Source organism: Rhineura floridana, chromosome 8, assembly GCF_030035675.1.
Source record: "Rhineura floridana isolate rRhiFlo1 chromosome 8, rRhiFlo1.hap2, whole genome shotgun sequence".
Classification (NCBI taxonomy): Eukaryota; Metazoa; Chordata; class Lepidosauria; order Squamata; family Rhineuridae; genus Rhineura; species Rhineura floridana.
In genome coordinates, this window is record NC_084487.1 from 72595608 (window position 1) to 72610780 (window position 15173).

A 15173-nucleotide genomic window follows, 5' to 3' on the forward strand; every position below is an offset into this window, starting at 1 on the left:
AGAAGGGTCACTTGTGTCCTAATATGTGATCCCTGTTCTGCCTACCCAGACATGTAGAAGCTATTGTGTTTTTTATCTGTTTTTAACTGATTGTTGGTTTTATTATTTTGAATGTTTTTCAATACCTGTCGTGAACTGTTTTTGCCAATAATTTTATTGTTTTAATCCCTTCTGTAAACCACTGTGATTTTGTTTTACAATAAAGCAATATATAAATGTTTTACTCTTATTCACAATGTTTATGTTGACTTGTAATTTACCATTTACCAATCATTCTGAAGATCGTTTTAACATTAGTTGTATTTGATTATCATGAAAGCTGCCTTAAACATTTTTTAAAATTGCAAAGGTAGGATGACTCTGGTAACATGTTGGTTAGACCACCGCAATATGTTACCCATAGGAGTGCTTTGAAGATTGCTCCGAAATGACAGTTAGTTTAAAATGCAGCTGCTCAGCTACTAATTAAGAGTGGCTGATGGGAACACACTGCACCAGCACTTAAAGAGTTCCAATAGCTCTGGACTTCCGGGAAGGGTGACTTAGCCTGTGCCTGCTTTTGAGACGGGCTCCTGCCTCAAAAGAAGCTTATTCAGATATATCAGTCAGTTTTTTCTTTTTTTTTTGACTGATTAAACTTCTCCCGGGTAGGGAGAAACGAAGAGATTAACCTCAAAGCCTATTTTTGTTGGGACGACCAGATCTCATTAATTTATGGGACGAGGTCCAGCCGACGAAGGTGGGACGGATTTTCAACAGCAAGCTCTATCTGTTAAAGCGAAAGTTCATCTTATCTTCTAAGAGAGAACGCACTAACAGGCAAGCACCCTTCTTTCTATATTTTTCTTTTACTTGACTTAAATTGTTGCTGTTTAAAAGAGATTTGCCAGATTGATCGGTTTTTGACATCTCACTGGGGAGCCGTAACTTCTCTCTGCTACGCACTAATTAATAGCTTATCTCTGTTTTTGTTGCAAAAAGCTGTCCTGGATTTGCATTCTAAAGATACACACAGAAGAGGGATTTCTATTCCAGATTTTTATTTTGAAAAATATTATACTGTTTTGAGACTACTCTCTTTTTGGTCTATTTTATTTTGACGAATCTGTTTCTTGACGATTGCCATTAATTGCTTCGATCCTGGGAACTGCATTTTGTTTACTTAACTATTGGAGAGATAAGGCTGTCTGCTCTGTTTATACTGTGATGTCACCAAGTTTGGAGTATTAACCCAATTGTTGCTGAAATAAGAAGTGGTTTTCCTATATTTTTCTTTTAAAATGGCAATTAAGAAAGTGGCTGAGAATCTGGAAATAACTATGTTTCAGAGAATAATGAATGAGATTGAGATAACGAAAATTGAATTGAGTAAAATGAAGCAGGAGATTAAAGATATAAGGGTCCCTGTGAGAGAGGTGACCCTGGAAGGGGTCCCTGTGAGAGAGGAGACCCCGGAGATTGGAATAGGGGTCCCTGTGAGAGAGGAGACCCTGGAGACTGGAATAGGGGTCCCTGTGAGAGAGGAGATCCCGGAGATTGGAACAAACGTGGAACAGGAACAAGATTTGGAGTCTATGGACTTTAGAAATAAAATCTATTGTTTGGAACTTAATGTTATCTCTGAAGAAATTAATGAAGATTCTAGAGATAAAGTTATCAATGGCATGGATTATCTTCTGGACTGGAATGATGTGATGGAGCCCAATATAGAGAAAATCTATGGAATTAACTGCAGCCATGTGACAATGGAAAAACTTTTAAGAGATGACCCAGTGTATTTTGAAAAAAAGAACAGAGATATGATTTTACAGCAGTATTTCAGCAACTTATTCAGAATGGATGGCAAGAAAATATTTGGGATAGAGGTAATTCCCATCAGACTCTTATTATATGACTATGGCTTTGACAGCAAGATTATTATGGAATACTGATAATGGAAGATTGGATATTGAAATTGCTGGACTTAACAAGACTACTGAAGATGGAAGATGGAAAATGGAACTAATAGAGATAATAGAACAATGGCTACTGAAATTACTGAACCTAACAGATTCTGATGTGATGGATTAATTGAAATGTTTATTTTGACTATGGTTATGACAATAAGATTATCATAATTAGTAATGAGATGGATTAATCGATATGCTTATCTGGAAAAAAAAATTGATAGATATATTTCTTAAAGAATTGAAACCTCTCTTTGACTTTTTGTGGAAAGAATAAAGTAATGTTTATGAGATTTGATGATTAAGTAAGATAACTACTGGAGGAAAGTGATTTTATAATATGACTTAAGAGACAGGATTGCTATATATTATAGACTTATAACTGATTTGATCTTTGACAAATGGGAAGTCAATATTTTACTCTTTATTTTTTATTTTTGTTTTTTTTTTTTTCTTCTTTTCTTTTTTTCTTTTTGTTTAACTATTTTTGATTTTGTTTTTTGTCTTTGAATGTTTTATGATTTTGTCTTGTATGTTTTATGAAAATCTGAATAAAAATTATTGAAAAAAAAAAAAAAAAGAGTTCCAATAGCTCTCAGTCCATTTCCAGGCACAGTTCAAAGAGTTGGTGCCTATCTTCAAAGCCTTGCATGGCTTGGTGCCTGGGTACCTGAAAGACCACCTATTTCCTTGTCACTTTGTCCACTGCTTCTCCTCCCATGGGTGCCCCTGCCACCTGATTCAAGGTGGTGGCACTGGCAACTGGAGAGAAAGGGTTTCCTTTGCACACAAGGAAGATCTCTCCAGTGAGACTTGCTTGGTGCCTGTACTGATGCACCAGGCAAAAGACCTTTCTATTATTTTCTTAGGCCTTTTAAGCAGATAAAATATTTTTATACTTTTTCAAAAAACATTCTGCTCTTCTTTTATTGTTTTATTATGCATTAATTGCTTTATACATCTTTTTATGCAAACAGCACTGGAAATGCTTACTGAAGAGTGGCATATAAATTAACTTTTAAAAAGAAAAACTCTTAAGTAAATAGTAAATTAAACCTGAAAAATCATAAATTTCTCAGATCCTTTTAAAAGGGTCCCCTAATTTTCAGTGCTGCCTGTGGGCAGAAATCCTTAACAATCATGTGTAATACGTCAGAAAGGCATGAACCAGCTATAAGATTGAGGGAAGTGTTGTGACAGTGTGGCAAGATATCAGGTTTCAAAATAAGTAACAACAAATGTCAATTTCTCATTTGCAACAACCAAGATGGAGCCAGATAATTGGTTAATGAGCGTAAAACAGAAACATGTACTGGAGTATTTAGGGATTTTCATAGATAAAAAATCTGGAGAAGCTATATGAAAACAAGGGTTATGCTTATGAACTATGTTAAGGAGAGATTACCACATACCTAAGGAACATAGATATGTCATGCACCACAAATTACAAGGATTATGTATGCTAAAGTTTGGAACAATGTGAAAAACCCAAACAAATCAGATATAATTAGGAAATTATGAGAGCAGTTGAATGCCATTCAATTAACAGCTACAGTGAGGAATAAGAATAAATATGGTGAAGTATTGAATAAATGGAGATTGGCAATTAGATATGTAAAAAAAGAATTAGAAATACTGGGAGAAGGGGTGGACCTTTCACTGTTACAGCATTGAAAAGCAATCAGAATCATGTGTAAGCAATGCCACATGCAGCCTGTTGGATTGGCTCCACAGAATTATTTACTCAGCCCTGCAAATAAGCCCATAAAAGCCACTGGCCTGCAAAAAAAACAGTCTGTATACAAAAGAAAAGCCTCCCTCTGCTGTAGCCAGCATAAAATGCAGGCCACTAGAGTTTTAGAAGGGTAGAAAAATGTTTTCTAGCAAGCAGACTGGCAGAGGAGGAACAGAACAATTCATTCCTCCTCCATTAGGCTGTTTGGTTTTCACACTTCCCTCCTTCCATGCCTCGCATGGAAACCAAGTAAACTGGAGGAAGAGTTCCATTGCGCTCACTTGCCTGCACAGAATTCCTATGGCTACTAGGCAAGTTGTTAAATACAAAATAATATTTGCTTAAATGTTCTTTAAATGCTAAATACATTTGTCTTGATCCTGGAATGAAGATCTATATACAGAAGCAGGCTTCAAAGCATGAATGGCCAACATAGATGTTGATGTGCATCTGCAGTGCTCATTTGAGTCTCCTTTAAGAGGCTGGATGTGTCTTCTGTCTACAACTAGAGTGGCACTGGGTAATTGCCTCTCATTGATTCTGATGCACTAGTCCAAATAAATGTGTTTAGGATTAGAGCCTTTATTTAGAAACATACACAACCTATTCTGTACTTCCTTCACCAGCAGTAAAGCAAGTAAACAGGAAAATTCTATTTTAATTACTTTCCTGATCCTGGATCAACACGACTTATCATAGCAGCCATCCTGACAAATTAATACTGTGCAAAGCAATCTGAGCTTTATCCATTTTAAACAGCATGTGTACGGATGCTCACACACACGCTTGGATTAATAACAATGTTCAGAAAACACTTTCACCAAAATAATGGTGAAACCTCTTGGTTTCTGAGTCTGTTGAGCCTTCTAGCATGGCTTTTTCAAATATATCAACTTGCCTATGAGGGATATGTACTGTTTTCCAGAAATTTTGAGAACCATTATTGTGTAGTGCTGTGGTTTTCAACTGGTCCAAACTCAAAACCCAGCTCTGGCTCCCAACCTGCAACTTGGGAACCACTTTCATATTTTCATGTTTAATGAGATGTCACATGATTGACAAGAAGGTTGCCCCACTCACCTGTCAAAGCTGGCCCACAGAGTGGAAGCAAAAACCTGACTAAGCCTCCCTATGTCCCCCCACTTTAGACCTGGCTAATACTTCCTATTTTTCCCCTCCCTTCAGATCTGGCTAATACTCCCTTTTTTCCCTCCCTTCAGACCTGGCTAAGTCTTCCTCCTTTCTCCCACCCCACCCCCTTTAGACCTGGCTAAGCCGCCTCCATTTCCCCACTCACCTAATCCCCTTTAGACTTGACTAATTAAGGTGTTGGACTATGACCTGGCAGACCAGGGTTCGAATCCCCACACAGCCATGAAGCTCACTGGGTGACTTTGGGCCAGTCACTGCCTCTCAGCCTCAGAGGAAGGCAATGGTAAATCCCCTCTGAATACTGTTTACCATGAAAACCCTATTCATAGGGTCACCGTAAGTCAGAATCAACTTGAAGGCAGTCCATTTCAAGTCTCCTCTGTTTCCCACACCCACCAAACCTATGCCTCCCTCGATTTTCCCATTCCTATTCCCAGGCAGGCAGTGTCGGTGCAGCAGAATAGAATAGTTGCTGTGGAGCTGCCCCAGCCTGTCATGAAGTTTCCTTGGCTTGTCTGCACTGCCCCTCCCTCCTCTGCTGCTGCGATGGGCCAGGAAGCCCACCTGATGGTGGGGAGAGGCAGCAGGACAACTCCTCCTCCTGGCTTTGTGTGACCAACCTAGCATGTCCTCACAACCTACCTCGGGGTTGCAACCCAGTCCAGAGCTTGGAAAAGTTACTTTTTTGAACTACAGCTCCCATCAGCCCCAGCCAACGCATGCTGGCTGGGGCTGATGGGAGTTGTAGTTCAAAAAAGTAACTTTTCCAAGCTCTGGTCCTGGCATCTGCGGTATGGAGGATAATAATACAGTATTGGCTTATTTGACCTGATGTGTATGTATTAGTGGGATGAGTGCTGCATGTTGTGAGACAGCAGGTGGTTATGTGTGTGGGAAATTCAGAGCTTGGAAAAGTTACTTTTTTGAACTACAATTCCCATCAGCCCAATCCAGTGGCCATGCTGGCTGGGGCTGATGGGAGTTGTAGTTTAAAAAAAGTAACTTTTCCAAGCTCTGCAACCCACAGATTGAAGACCTAAGGTGTAGCAGCTAGAGTGTTGGACTGGGACTTGGGAGACCAGGGTTCAAATCCCTGCTCAGCCAGGAAGCTCACTGGGTGAACTTGGGCCAGTCACTGTCTCTCTCAGCCTAACCTACCTCACTGGTATGATGCGAGGATAAAATTGTGAGGGGGAGAACCATGTTTGTATGACACCTTGAACTCCTTGGAGGAAAGGTGGGATATACAGTACATGTAATACTAAAATAAATAAATATGGTATCTTCAAATGTTCCACTTCAGATTGTGTTTAGATACCACTTTGGAATATACCATGGAATATATCACTCATTTGCATGCTAGGAAAAGGGAGTGGGGACAGGAAGTTGTCTGAAACCATTTAGAGTTTTACAGGTTGATATGAGATTTGACCTAAGAATCCTCCCCCACTCTTCACCCTTGCAAACTCTGCACTATACCACTGCCTCAGCCTCTTCTGCTCCACTTCCCCTCCTCTTTGGTTTACCACACGCTTTTTTCATCCTGTGTATCTGATAGGGAAAGAGGCAAATTTTGGTTGCCAGGCAACCATAGGACACAACCTCTGTTACATCCACGTTCTGCCTTTCTGGTTATTTTCTCAACCAAAAAGATGTTTCTTTTTTTTCTCTGTTCACCCCTACTGGCAAAACAAAAACAAAAACATGGCTGCAATGGCTTTGATGGTGGCAAGTGCCTGAACAGAGTGAGACACACACAGATGAGCAAAACTGGTGAACTGAAATCCAGGCAGCAATAAAATGTAAAAAGCTCCTTGAAATTTAGGACTAAAACCCAGAACGGATTCCATGGCCCCGCCGACATGGAGCCACCAGCTGCAACTGGTGCAGAACCTAACCGACAGTGCAAAGGTAAAATGTACATGCATTTCTACACTGACTTTTGTCCTGGCCCCACCCGCCACTGGCATGTGGCCCTAGGAAGGTTGCACAGATGGGAATGCAGCACTTCACTTAAAAAGGTTCCTACATAGATGGACTCCTCCAACCTGTAAGGATCTAAAATGTTATCGGATGTAAAAACAAGAGAGACCAGACTTCATGAATCATCAAAGATGCAAATCTGTCTTCAACTTTGAAGACAAATACATCTTCAAAGCCTGCTGGTAAGAAGGAGACCTCTGGAGGTGAAGAAAGTTGCACACGCAGGAGTCTAACCAAGTTTACCAGTACGGAAGAGTTTTCCAAGGGTGAAGAAAAGCAGACAGTTGATTCTATCAGAATCCACTAGCACCAAAGGACTAAGTCAGCCCCTCCAATACAATAAATACTAATTCGCGGGCAATGAAAAACTAAGCAGGTTGCTGGTCCCTTTTACTCCTTTCATGACAGTCTTAATTCTGAACATAAAACCTGAAACATCAAAGAAAGGAGTCATAGAAACAACACATATCAGGTGAACGAAGCCTTGAAGGTGCCTCCAGGTCTATTTGGAGGTGCCTCTAGTTCCAGTTAATGACAGTTGTTTTCATTCATTTTTTTCAGTTTATGTATTAAATTCATTTTTTTATTTGATAATTGCCCGTTCCAGTTCACCAGGCTCTCTTCAGATGTGTACAGGCAATAGCACAAGCTCATCCACGTTCAATAACCACCATCACCCCTAAGAAGGCCTGCACCCTAAAGCAAGGCCACCCTATCAACTTATCTGTGCTGATCTCAGACCGTTTTGCGCCTGAAGTGAAAAGTCAGAATGGTACCCTCACATACCTGGGCACTGGAGTGCACTTTTTGTAAGGGGACATACAAGAGCCCAGCTGGCTCAAACCAACGGTCTATCCACTCCAGCATCCTGCTTCCCACAGTATCCAATCAGATGCCTCAGATGGAGGAACTAAGCTGGTGGCCTCTCAAGAAACTTCGCCCCAGAGCAACGGCTTCATGTTGCTTTGTTGCAAGGCCAGTCCTGCACCTCAGCCCTCGGTGCTAAGCTTTACTGCGCCATCTAACAATCCATTTTCTCTTTCCTCCTCCAAGTTGTCCATGCCTCGTTCTGTGAAGTTTTCAACTTTTTATGCTGAAAAATCCTAACAACCATTTATATCTGACCTTGATTATATTTAGCACTTTTTCTTCACCCAGAATGGCATGCTTATGAACAACATGCTGTACACTTGGTGCTCTAAGACACTGCAATAAATCACAACACAACCCTCCCAGCATTTAAATAAGGAACTTTCCAATCTGAGCCAAATGCAAGGGACAAAATAAACGAAAAAACTCACAGCAACTTTTAAAATGATAATGGTGGCACCTTTTTCATAGCACTTTGATGATGTGTGGGAACCGTAGTTGCCACGGTATGACAGCCCTTCTGAGCACCTCTTCCAAACCTTTCCAAAACTATTGGCTACCATTAAGACAAAGCTATGAGCCCACTAGTCATGTGATGGCCAGCGCTGAATAGGCATTTGGCTACTAGATTCTGCCACCACATCCGTCCCTGTTCACTCTGCAGCAACAGGGGTAAGGGCTGCAGTGGTAGAGTATCTGCCTTGCATGCAGGAGGTCCCAGGTTCAATCCCCAGCATGTCTAGGTAGAACTGGGAGAAAACCCTGTCTGAAATCCTGGAGAGCTGCTGCCAGTCAGTGTAGACAATACTGAGCTAAATGGGCCAATGGTCTGACTCAGTATAAGGCAGCTTCCTCTGTTCCTAAACAGGATGGGTGGTTTTCTTTATTTTGCCAAAACTGTGCCACTAGGGAATGCAGCAACATGGCAAGTAAACAGTGGCAAGAGGAAAGGGAGGTGATGATGGCAGGTACAGGCCAAGAGAGAGGTCATAACATAAAGAGTAAGCAAAACAGGAAGATGACAAACTCCGGTCAAGATTTTTTATTTTTGTGTATTTATTTGGACTTACAGCTCATCCATCACAAAAGCTTTAGGAAAGTAACAAGGTGTTAAATTTTATTCTACATTATATCCCGCCCTACTATTGGGCAGAGTGAGGTGGTCACTTCAGGCAACAGTTGCCAGAGGCCAGTGGCATTACTCCCTCTGGACCATTCCTCCTGAGATTTTTTATTTTTGTGTATTTATTTGGACTTACAGCTCATCCATCACAAAAGCTTTAGGAAAGTAACAAGGTGTTAAATTTTATTCTACATTATATCCCGCCCTACTATTGGGCAGAGTGAGGTGGTCACTTCAGGCAACAGTTGCCAGAGGCCAGTGGCATTACTCCCTCTGGACCATTCCTCCTGAGCACCCTGGCCCTTTTGATCCTCTTGAAAGACTCCCTTACGAGGAAAGGTTGCAGCATTTGGGGCTCTTTAGTTTAGAGAAAAGGCGGGTCAGAGGAGACATGATAGAAGTGTATAAAATTATGCATGGCATTGAGAAAGTGGATAGAGAAAAGTTCTTCTCCCTCTCTCATAATACTAGAACTCGTGGACATTCAAAGAAGCTGAATGTTGGAAGATTCAGGACAGACAAAAGGAAGTACTTCTTTACTCAGTGCATAGTTAAACTATGGAATTTGCTCCCACAAGATGCAGTAATGGCCACCAGCTTGGATGGCTTTAAAAGAAGATTAGACAAATTCATGGAGGACAGGGCTATCAATGGCTACTAGCCATGATGGCTGTGCTCTGCCACCCTAGTCAGAGGCAGCATGCTTCTGAAAACCAGTTGCCGGAAGCCTCAGGAAGGGAGAGTGTTCTTGCACTCGGGTCCTGCTTGCGGGCTTCCCCCAGGCACCTGGTTGGCCACTGTGAGAACAGGATACTGGACTAGATGGGCCACTGGCCTGATCCAGCAGGCTCTTCTTATGTTCTTATGTTCTTAAGGAGTGCAGGAAGTTCACAAAGCTAAGGAGAGGTCATGAAGTAAAGGAGAAGCATCAGTTTTCAGGCCAGAAGACTGGCTCTTTAAGAATTTGCAGTTATCCAAAAAAAGAGCACGGGAGAGGTGGATTGGAGGCAGAAGCTCAGAAGGCCTCAATTCATCTCCAGCTCTCATTGAGCAAGTTGCTCACTGAGCTCTCCTTGGTGCTGAAAGAATCCTTGCCTTGCTCAACAGGATCTTCCTTGAGATCAAAACAGGACAGTTGGCTGACCACTTTGTCTAGTCCTCTTCTCCTAACACTGTTGGGAAAGGCCCCTGGCCTAAAAAAGAAGGCAGAAAGATTAAGTCAGCTCAGGCCATGCACCTCCGGCAGGCATCACACGGGTGCATATATTGCCTGCTCATGTGATGTCTGCTGGTGCCACTATTGCTGCCTTACAGCTATTGATGGAGTGGGCAACAAGAATGTGCCCAGCAAAGTCGTGACCAAGGTGTTGTAGGATAGAGTTGTGCAGGCCATGTGGCCTGCCTTGCACCCCCTAAGCTTGACTGCTGCCATCAGGGACAGTGGATGACACAGTCCCAATGCCAGCATTGGAGACAAGTTTCCATGGTCAGGCTAGTCAGTTTCTGTATGTGGAAGGAGAGGATAGCAACATCTTGTCCTTATTTTCCTGGTAGTGGTTGCCTGTGCTTCATTGATCTTAAAACTCACAGCAACTGTCTGATAACCTATCTACAAAATTTCCAAGATCTACTAGGGGATCCTATCCTGCCGATTGAGAAGCTATGATCAAGAGGCAAATTTCAGAAGAAAAGCCAGGGTTAGTTTATGGTGTAAAAGTACTAGGAGAGCTGTCACACCTACATCGCCCATCTCACTGCCTTATGGTAGTATGAACCTTCAAAGCCAGCAGTCCATTTAATCTGATGCTTAAGGCGGACACAGGAGGAAATAGGTATTGATTTTTTAGAGGTTGCTTCCGGGCAGCCATGAATCTGCCACCCACCTTTCCAATTGCTTACAGCTACTATACTTTAAAAAAGAAAAGCCAGAGTAACTCATCCACTGTCTACATCTCTTACAATGAATAATGGACAGAGAATTTTTAACACCTGAGGAAAAGAAACTTGTCACACCTTTATACTGCCACTATTAAAGAAAAAAGACTGTGCAGGAAGAATCTTCAGGCATTATCTGGATTTCATTCTAAACTTTGTCAGACCACCGCCATTGGTTGTGGCTGCCTTTGGGGCATACGTTCTGGCAACCTGGAGTTTGCAGTCATATAATAGATTAAATGTCTCAGAGTGTCTAACTGAACTGGTCTACTTTAACTGTAAGTGGAAGAAATAACTGCAGAAAGTAATAAAAATAATAATAACCTAAGATTTGGATAGTACTTTCAACTGTTCAAAGTGCTTCATGGACACTGGCTGTGCTCACACAGCTTAAAGCCAAACCATGGGTTAGCGCAGTGGTTCCCAACCTTTATGAGCACAGGACCCCCTTTATAAGCTGAAATTTTTTTGTGACCCCCTCCCCCCAGGGAGGCAGGCTGGCTGCCAGGAAGGAAGGGGGGAAAGCAGCCTTTCTTTGCAGGCTTGCTTGTTTTTGCTTCACAAAAAGCCCTCTCCTCTCATTCTAAGTAAGGGTGTTGTCAGTAGCGGCAGTGCAAGGAGACAGGAATCAGTGATAGTAATCCCCTCTTCTTCCTGGTAGCTCCACCCTCAGCCTCCTTTGGCATCTGCCATGTATTTTATAGGCAGATGCCTGCCCTTAGTGCGCCTGAAAGACGCTCTGGCGCTTCAGCAAAAGGCCTCCCCTCTCGTTTGGAGCAAGGGGGAGGTGTCATCTGCAGCGGCAGTGGAAAGCAGACAGTGCAGAAGGAGTGAAGACTTTTTTTAAAAATTAATAAATAATTCATTTCTTTACTGTTCACGGCCCCCTCTGGATTACTTCGCGGCCTCCCGGGGGTCCTGGCCCCCACGTTGGGAACCACTGGGTTAGCAGAAATGCATGGGCTCTCAGGGAGGAGATTGCACCCGCTTTACTCTTCCCTGGTCCTTTTAACTCTGTGCAGCATGACAGTCAAGCCAAGGTTTGGGTTAGTGTGTCATCTAAACACAGGATTGTAGCTGTGGTTTGTTCTTGGCTACAGCTTGTGGTTAGTGAGGAGAGAGCTCATCCACAAGCCCAGGTTCAGATGACACACAAAGCCAAACCTTGGCTTAGCTCAGTGTGACGTGGGAATAAAAAAGACCGGGGGGGGTGTAAAGCAGATGCCAGCTCCTCTCTACAAATCTGCATGTTTATGCAGTCCTGGTAAGTCCTGGTAAGCCATGGTTTTGCAAATGTAGGCCATTACCTAGTTGTAATCCACACACCAACCCTGCCAGGGAAGTCAGTGTTCATATTACATGAATAACCTATCTCCCCATATTTCAGATGGGGAGGCTGAGGCTGAATGGCTTCTCTAAGGGCTACCTAGTGAGTTCATGGCAGAGGTGAAATCTGAATGGGGGACTTTCAGATTCGCAGCTTAATGCCTCATATTTGCTGGGGGGGGGGAGTTACAACTTCATTTAAGTGATAGTTCTGTATCTCAGTAGGCATCTCCCAAGCCAGCCACCAGTGCCTCTGCTACCTCTAATACGAGTCTATGGCTTTAGGACACAATCGATTTTTGGCACCTTCCCTGAAATTAATTAGAAATCTTCCCTTTTAATCAGATTCTTCCCAGCTGTCCCACCAAAGTCATGGCCACTTTTATGCCAGACTCTTAGCAGGCACATCCACTGTCAGGATTGGTGAAGAAATTAGAATAGAAAGGATTTGTGGGGAACCTTGGAACATTCACACTAGGGAAAGGGATCAGAGGAAAACACTGAGACTATGTACTTCCTCTTAGCCAGTTAAGACGGGATTCGATGTCAGTGAGTGGTGAATCTTCTCCGTGTTTTAGTCTGAACTTTCAAGGAGCTGTCGAAGGTGCTTCAGCACCTTGGGCAGCTCCTTTAAAGTTCAGACTAAAACACGGAAAAGATTCATTGCCACATTGACATCAGAGCCATCATTCTCCACTGCTCTCAGCTCAGTTTCCCAGGCTGTAAAATGGGGATCATAATGTCTTACCTCACAGGGTTATGGTAGTAGTAGCAGTAGTATCCCACTCCTTCTCTTGTGTCAAACAGCAGCTTCAGGTAGCCGTCAATTGTCATCAGCACAGCGGTGTAGAACAAAAGATTAAAACCCTCCTTCCCATGTGTGGTAGTCCCAATTCTGATCACACTCACACCCCATGGCAGCTATTTACAGTTTTAAAAAGACATGTGCAATGCCAAACCATGCCTTTGACATCACCTGCACTTTGACCCTAAGGAGCTGAGGGTGGCACACCTAGCCGTCCCTAAAATTTATGTTCACAACAACCCTGTGCGGGAGATGATGCAGTGAGAAAGTATGAGTCGCCCAGGGTCATCCAGCGCACTTAATGACAGAGGAGAGATTTGAAACCAAGCCTCTCTTGCCTACGTCCAGCATTCTACCCACTACACTACTCTGCTGGTATCCTGGGGCTTTTGTTATTGCAAGATGGAATGAGCTGACAGAATAGCTGTGGCGATTCTAAGCGAGTAAAGGAAAATACTCTGCACACTCTCAGAAACCCCCTTATGTCACAAGCAACCAACAGTGATCCAGATCAGACTTGGCTGTGGAAAAGGAGACCAGATGCAATGGTAAAGGCAGGAGGCCACCCTCCCCCCAATGTCAGCAGTCCCAGCTTTTCGAAAGAACACCCGGCACTTGCTGCAATTCTCATGACCCTGAAAAGAACCGGAGCCCAGCTTCCTATTGGAGCAGGCTACCTCTAGTGTAGACGGTCCAATGAAACGCGGGCCATGCATTGTGTAGAACCGACACGATGTTCTGGGCTTGGGAGCTGCACTCTGGACTCCGGGCCCTTCCACTGAAATGAGCGATCTCTGGCAAGCTTCTCGCTGGCCTCGAAGAAGCCGCTGGATTTGCCAGCTGTCTTTGGTCCCGGAACACGACAGCAGCCCGTCTTGACGCTGGCGTTCTCGGTCAGAAAATCGGGCTGCCACCGTTACCGAACCCCCCCCCCGTCCTCAGAGTCAAATCCGGACATCTGGGGACTAAGGAAAGCGCCACAGGTTGCCGCGACGACGAGCTCCTCTCGGCACGCAGGAGCATCGCCCCACACCAGGACGCGAGCGAGAATCCCGCCTGCCCACCAGTGGCTCCGCGTACCTTCCGCCCAGCCACTGTAGCCCTCCTCGAGTTGTACCGTGGCGGATCCAGGGTGCCTGCCTGCCTGCCTGCCTGCCTGCCTCCTTGGTAGGGGAACGGCGGGGTGCGGGGGCTGGGATCCTAAAACCCAAAGCGCCCGAGTTCAGATTTGCTTGGCGACCCCTCCCATTTGCCCCCCTCCAGCCTCTTCTCCTCAATCCCAGATTTCAGCGGGTAAGGGGTGGGGAAAGGAGACCGTTACTTTGCCCATTCCCAGAGGCAATCCCGCTCGACGATCCCTTCACGTTCTGTGGTTTCGTTCCGCCGGCGTTGGTGAGAAGAGGTACCGGGGCGCTCTCTAGCCTGGAAAGCGGCGGCGGCGGCGTGAGGGGCTAGGGTGGGCTTACCTTGGGGTTGGCGAGGAGCTCGTGCTCATCCTGGTGTAGCAGCGCCCGGGCGTCGGACTCGGAGTTGTTGACGTAGATCTGGAGGCAGGGGTACAGGGAGGTGCCCTTGCAATCGGCGCCGCACGTGAAGGTGCACTCGAAGAGCTCGCCGATCTGCTGCACCGACACCACCGTGCAGTTGGCCGCTTTGCCTTGCAAGTCCTGCAGGGCCGGGTTGAGCCAGCAGAAGCCCAGGATGAAGAGCGACACGACGCCGGAGACGATCAGGAACAAGCCCAGCCGGATGCTTTTGTCTTCGGCTTCGGTGTACTCGTAAGCCACCCTGATCTTCGCCATCGCCCCGCCTAAGATCATGGGAGGCAGCCAAAAACCAAAAGAGGAGGGCGGGGGGAGAAACAGGAGCAACGCCGCCGGGGTGTTGTTGCTTCTTGCCCGCGCCCACCACCAGCGAGGAGAGAGAGCCCGGCGAACGAACTCCGTCCCGCCGCCCCTTCGATCCCAGCTGCGGGGCTAGGGAGCCCTGGCTGGGATCCACCCGGGGAAAGGCGACTGGAGCGGGCGTGCAGGTTGCAAGGTGGGAAAAGAAAAGTCCGGGCGGGTGGTGAATCACGAAGGGAACGGCCCGCCGTGCGCCTCCCTCCTTCCCAGGCAAGGGGGCTTTCCCGCTTTCTCGCCCCAGTCTGGCGGCTCCTGGCTCTCCGCCCACCGAATAATCCGAGCTTGGCTGGGAGCCTGTCAACATCTGCCACGAGGCAAGCTGCTTAGCAGAGGAGGGCGCGATCGCAGGCTCTGTCCTTTCTCCCTTCCCCTCCTGGGCAGGGGGTGCGCCACT

General features: G+C 45.0%; 1 protein-coding gene across 1 annotated transcript in view; it reads right to left on the minus strand.

The window, feature by feature from the left end:
* KCNMB4 (potassium calcium-activated channel subfamily M regulatory beta subunit 4) overlaps positions 1-14883 on the minus strand; it is a 33223-nt gene extending 18340 nt beyond the window's left edge. The window contains exon 1 of the mRNA XM_061637818.1: positions 14342-14883. Coding sequence (XP_061493802.1) covers positions 14342-14695 — 354 coding nt within the window. The 5' untranslated portion in view covers positions 14696-14883. The remainder of the gene's footprint in view (positions 1-14341) is intronic.
* Positions 14884-15173: the final 290 nt, after the last annotated feature.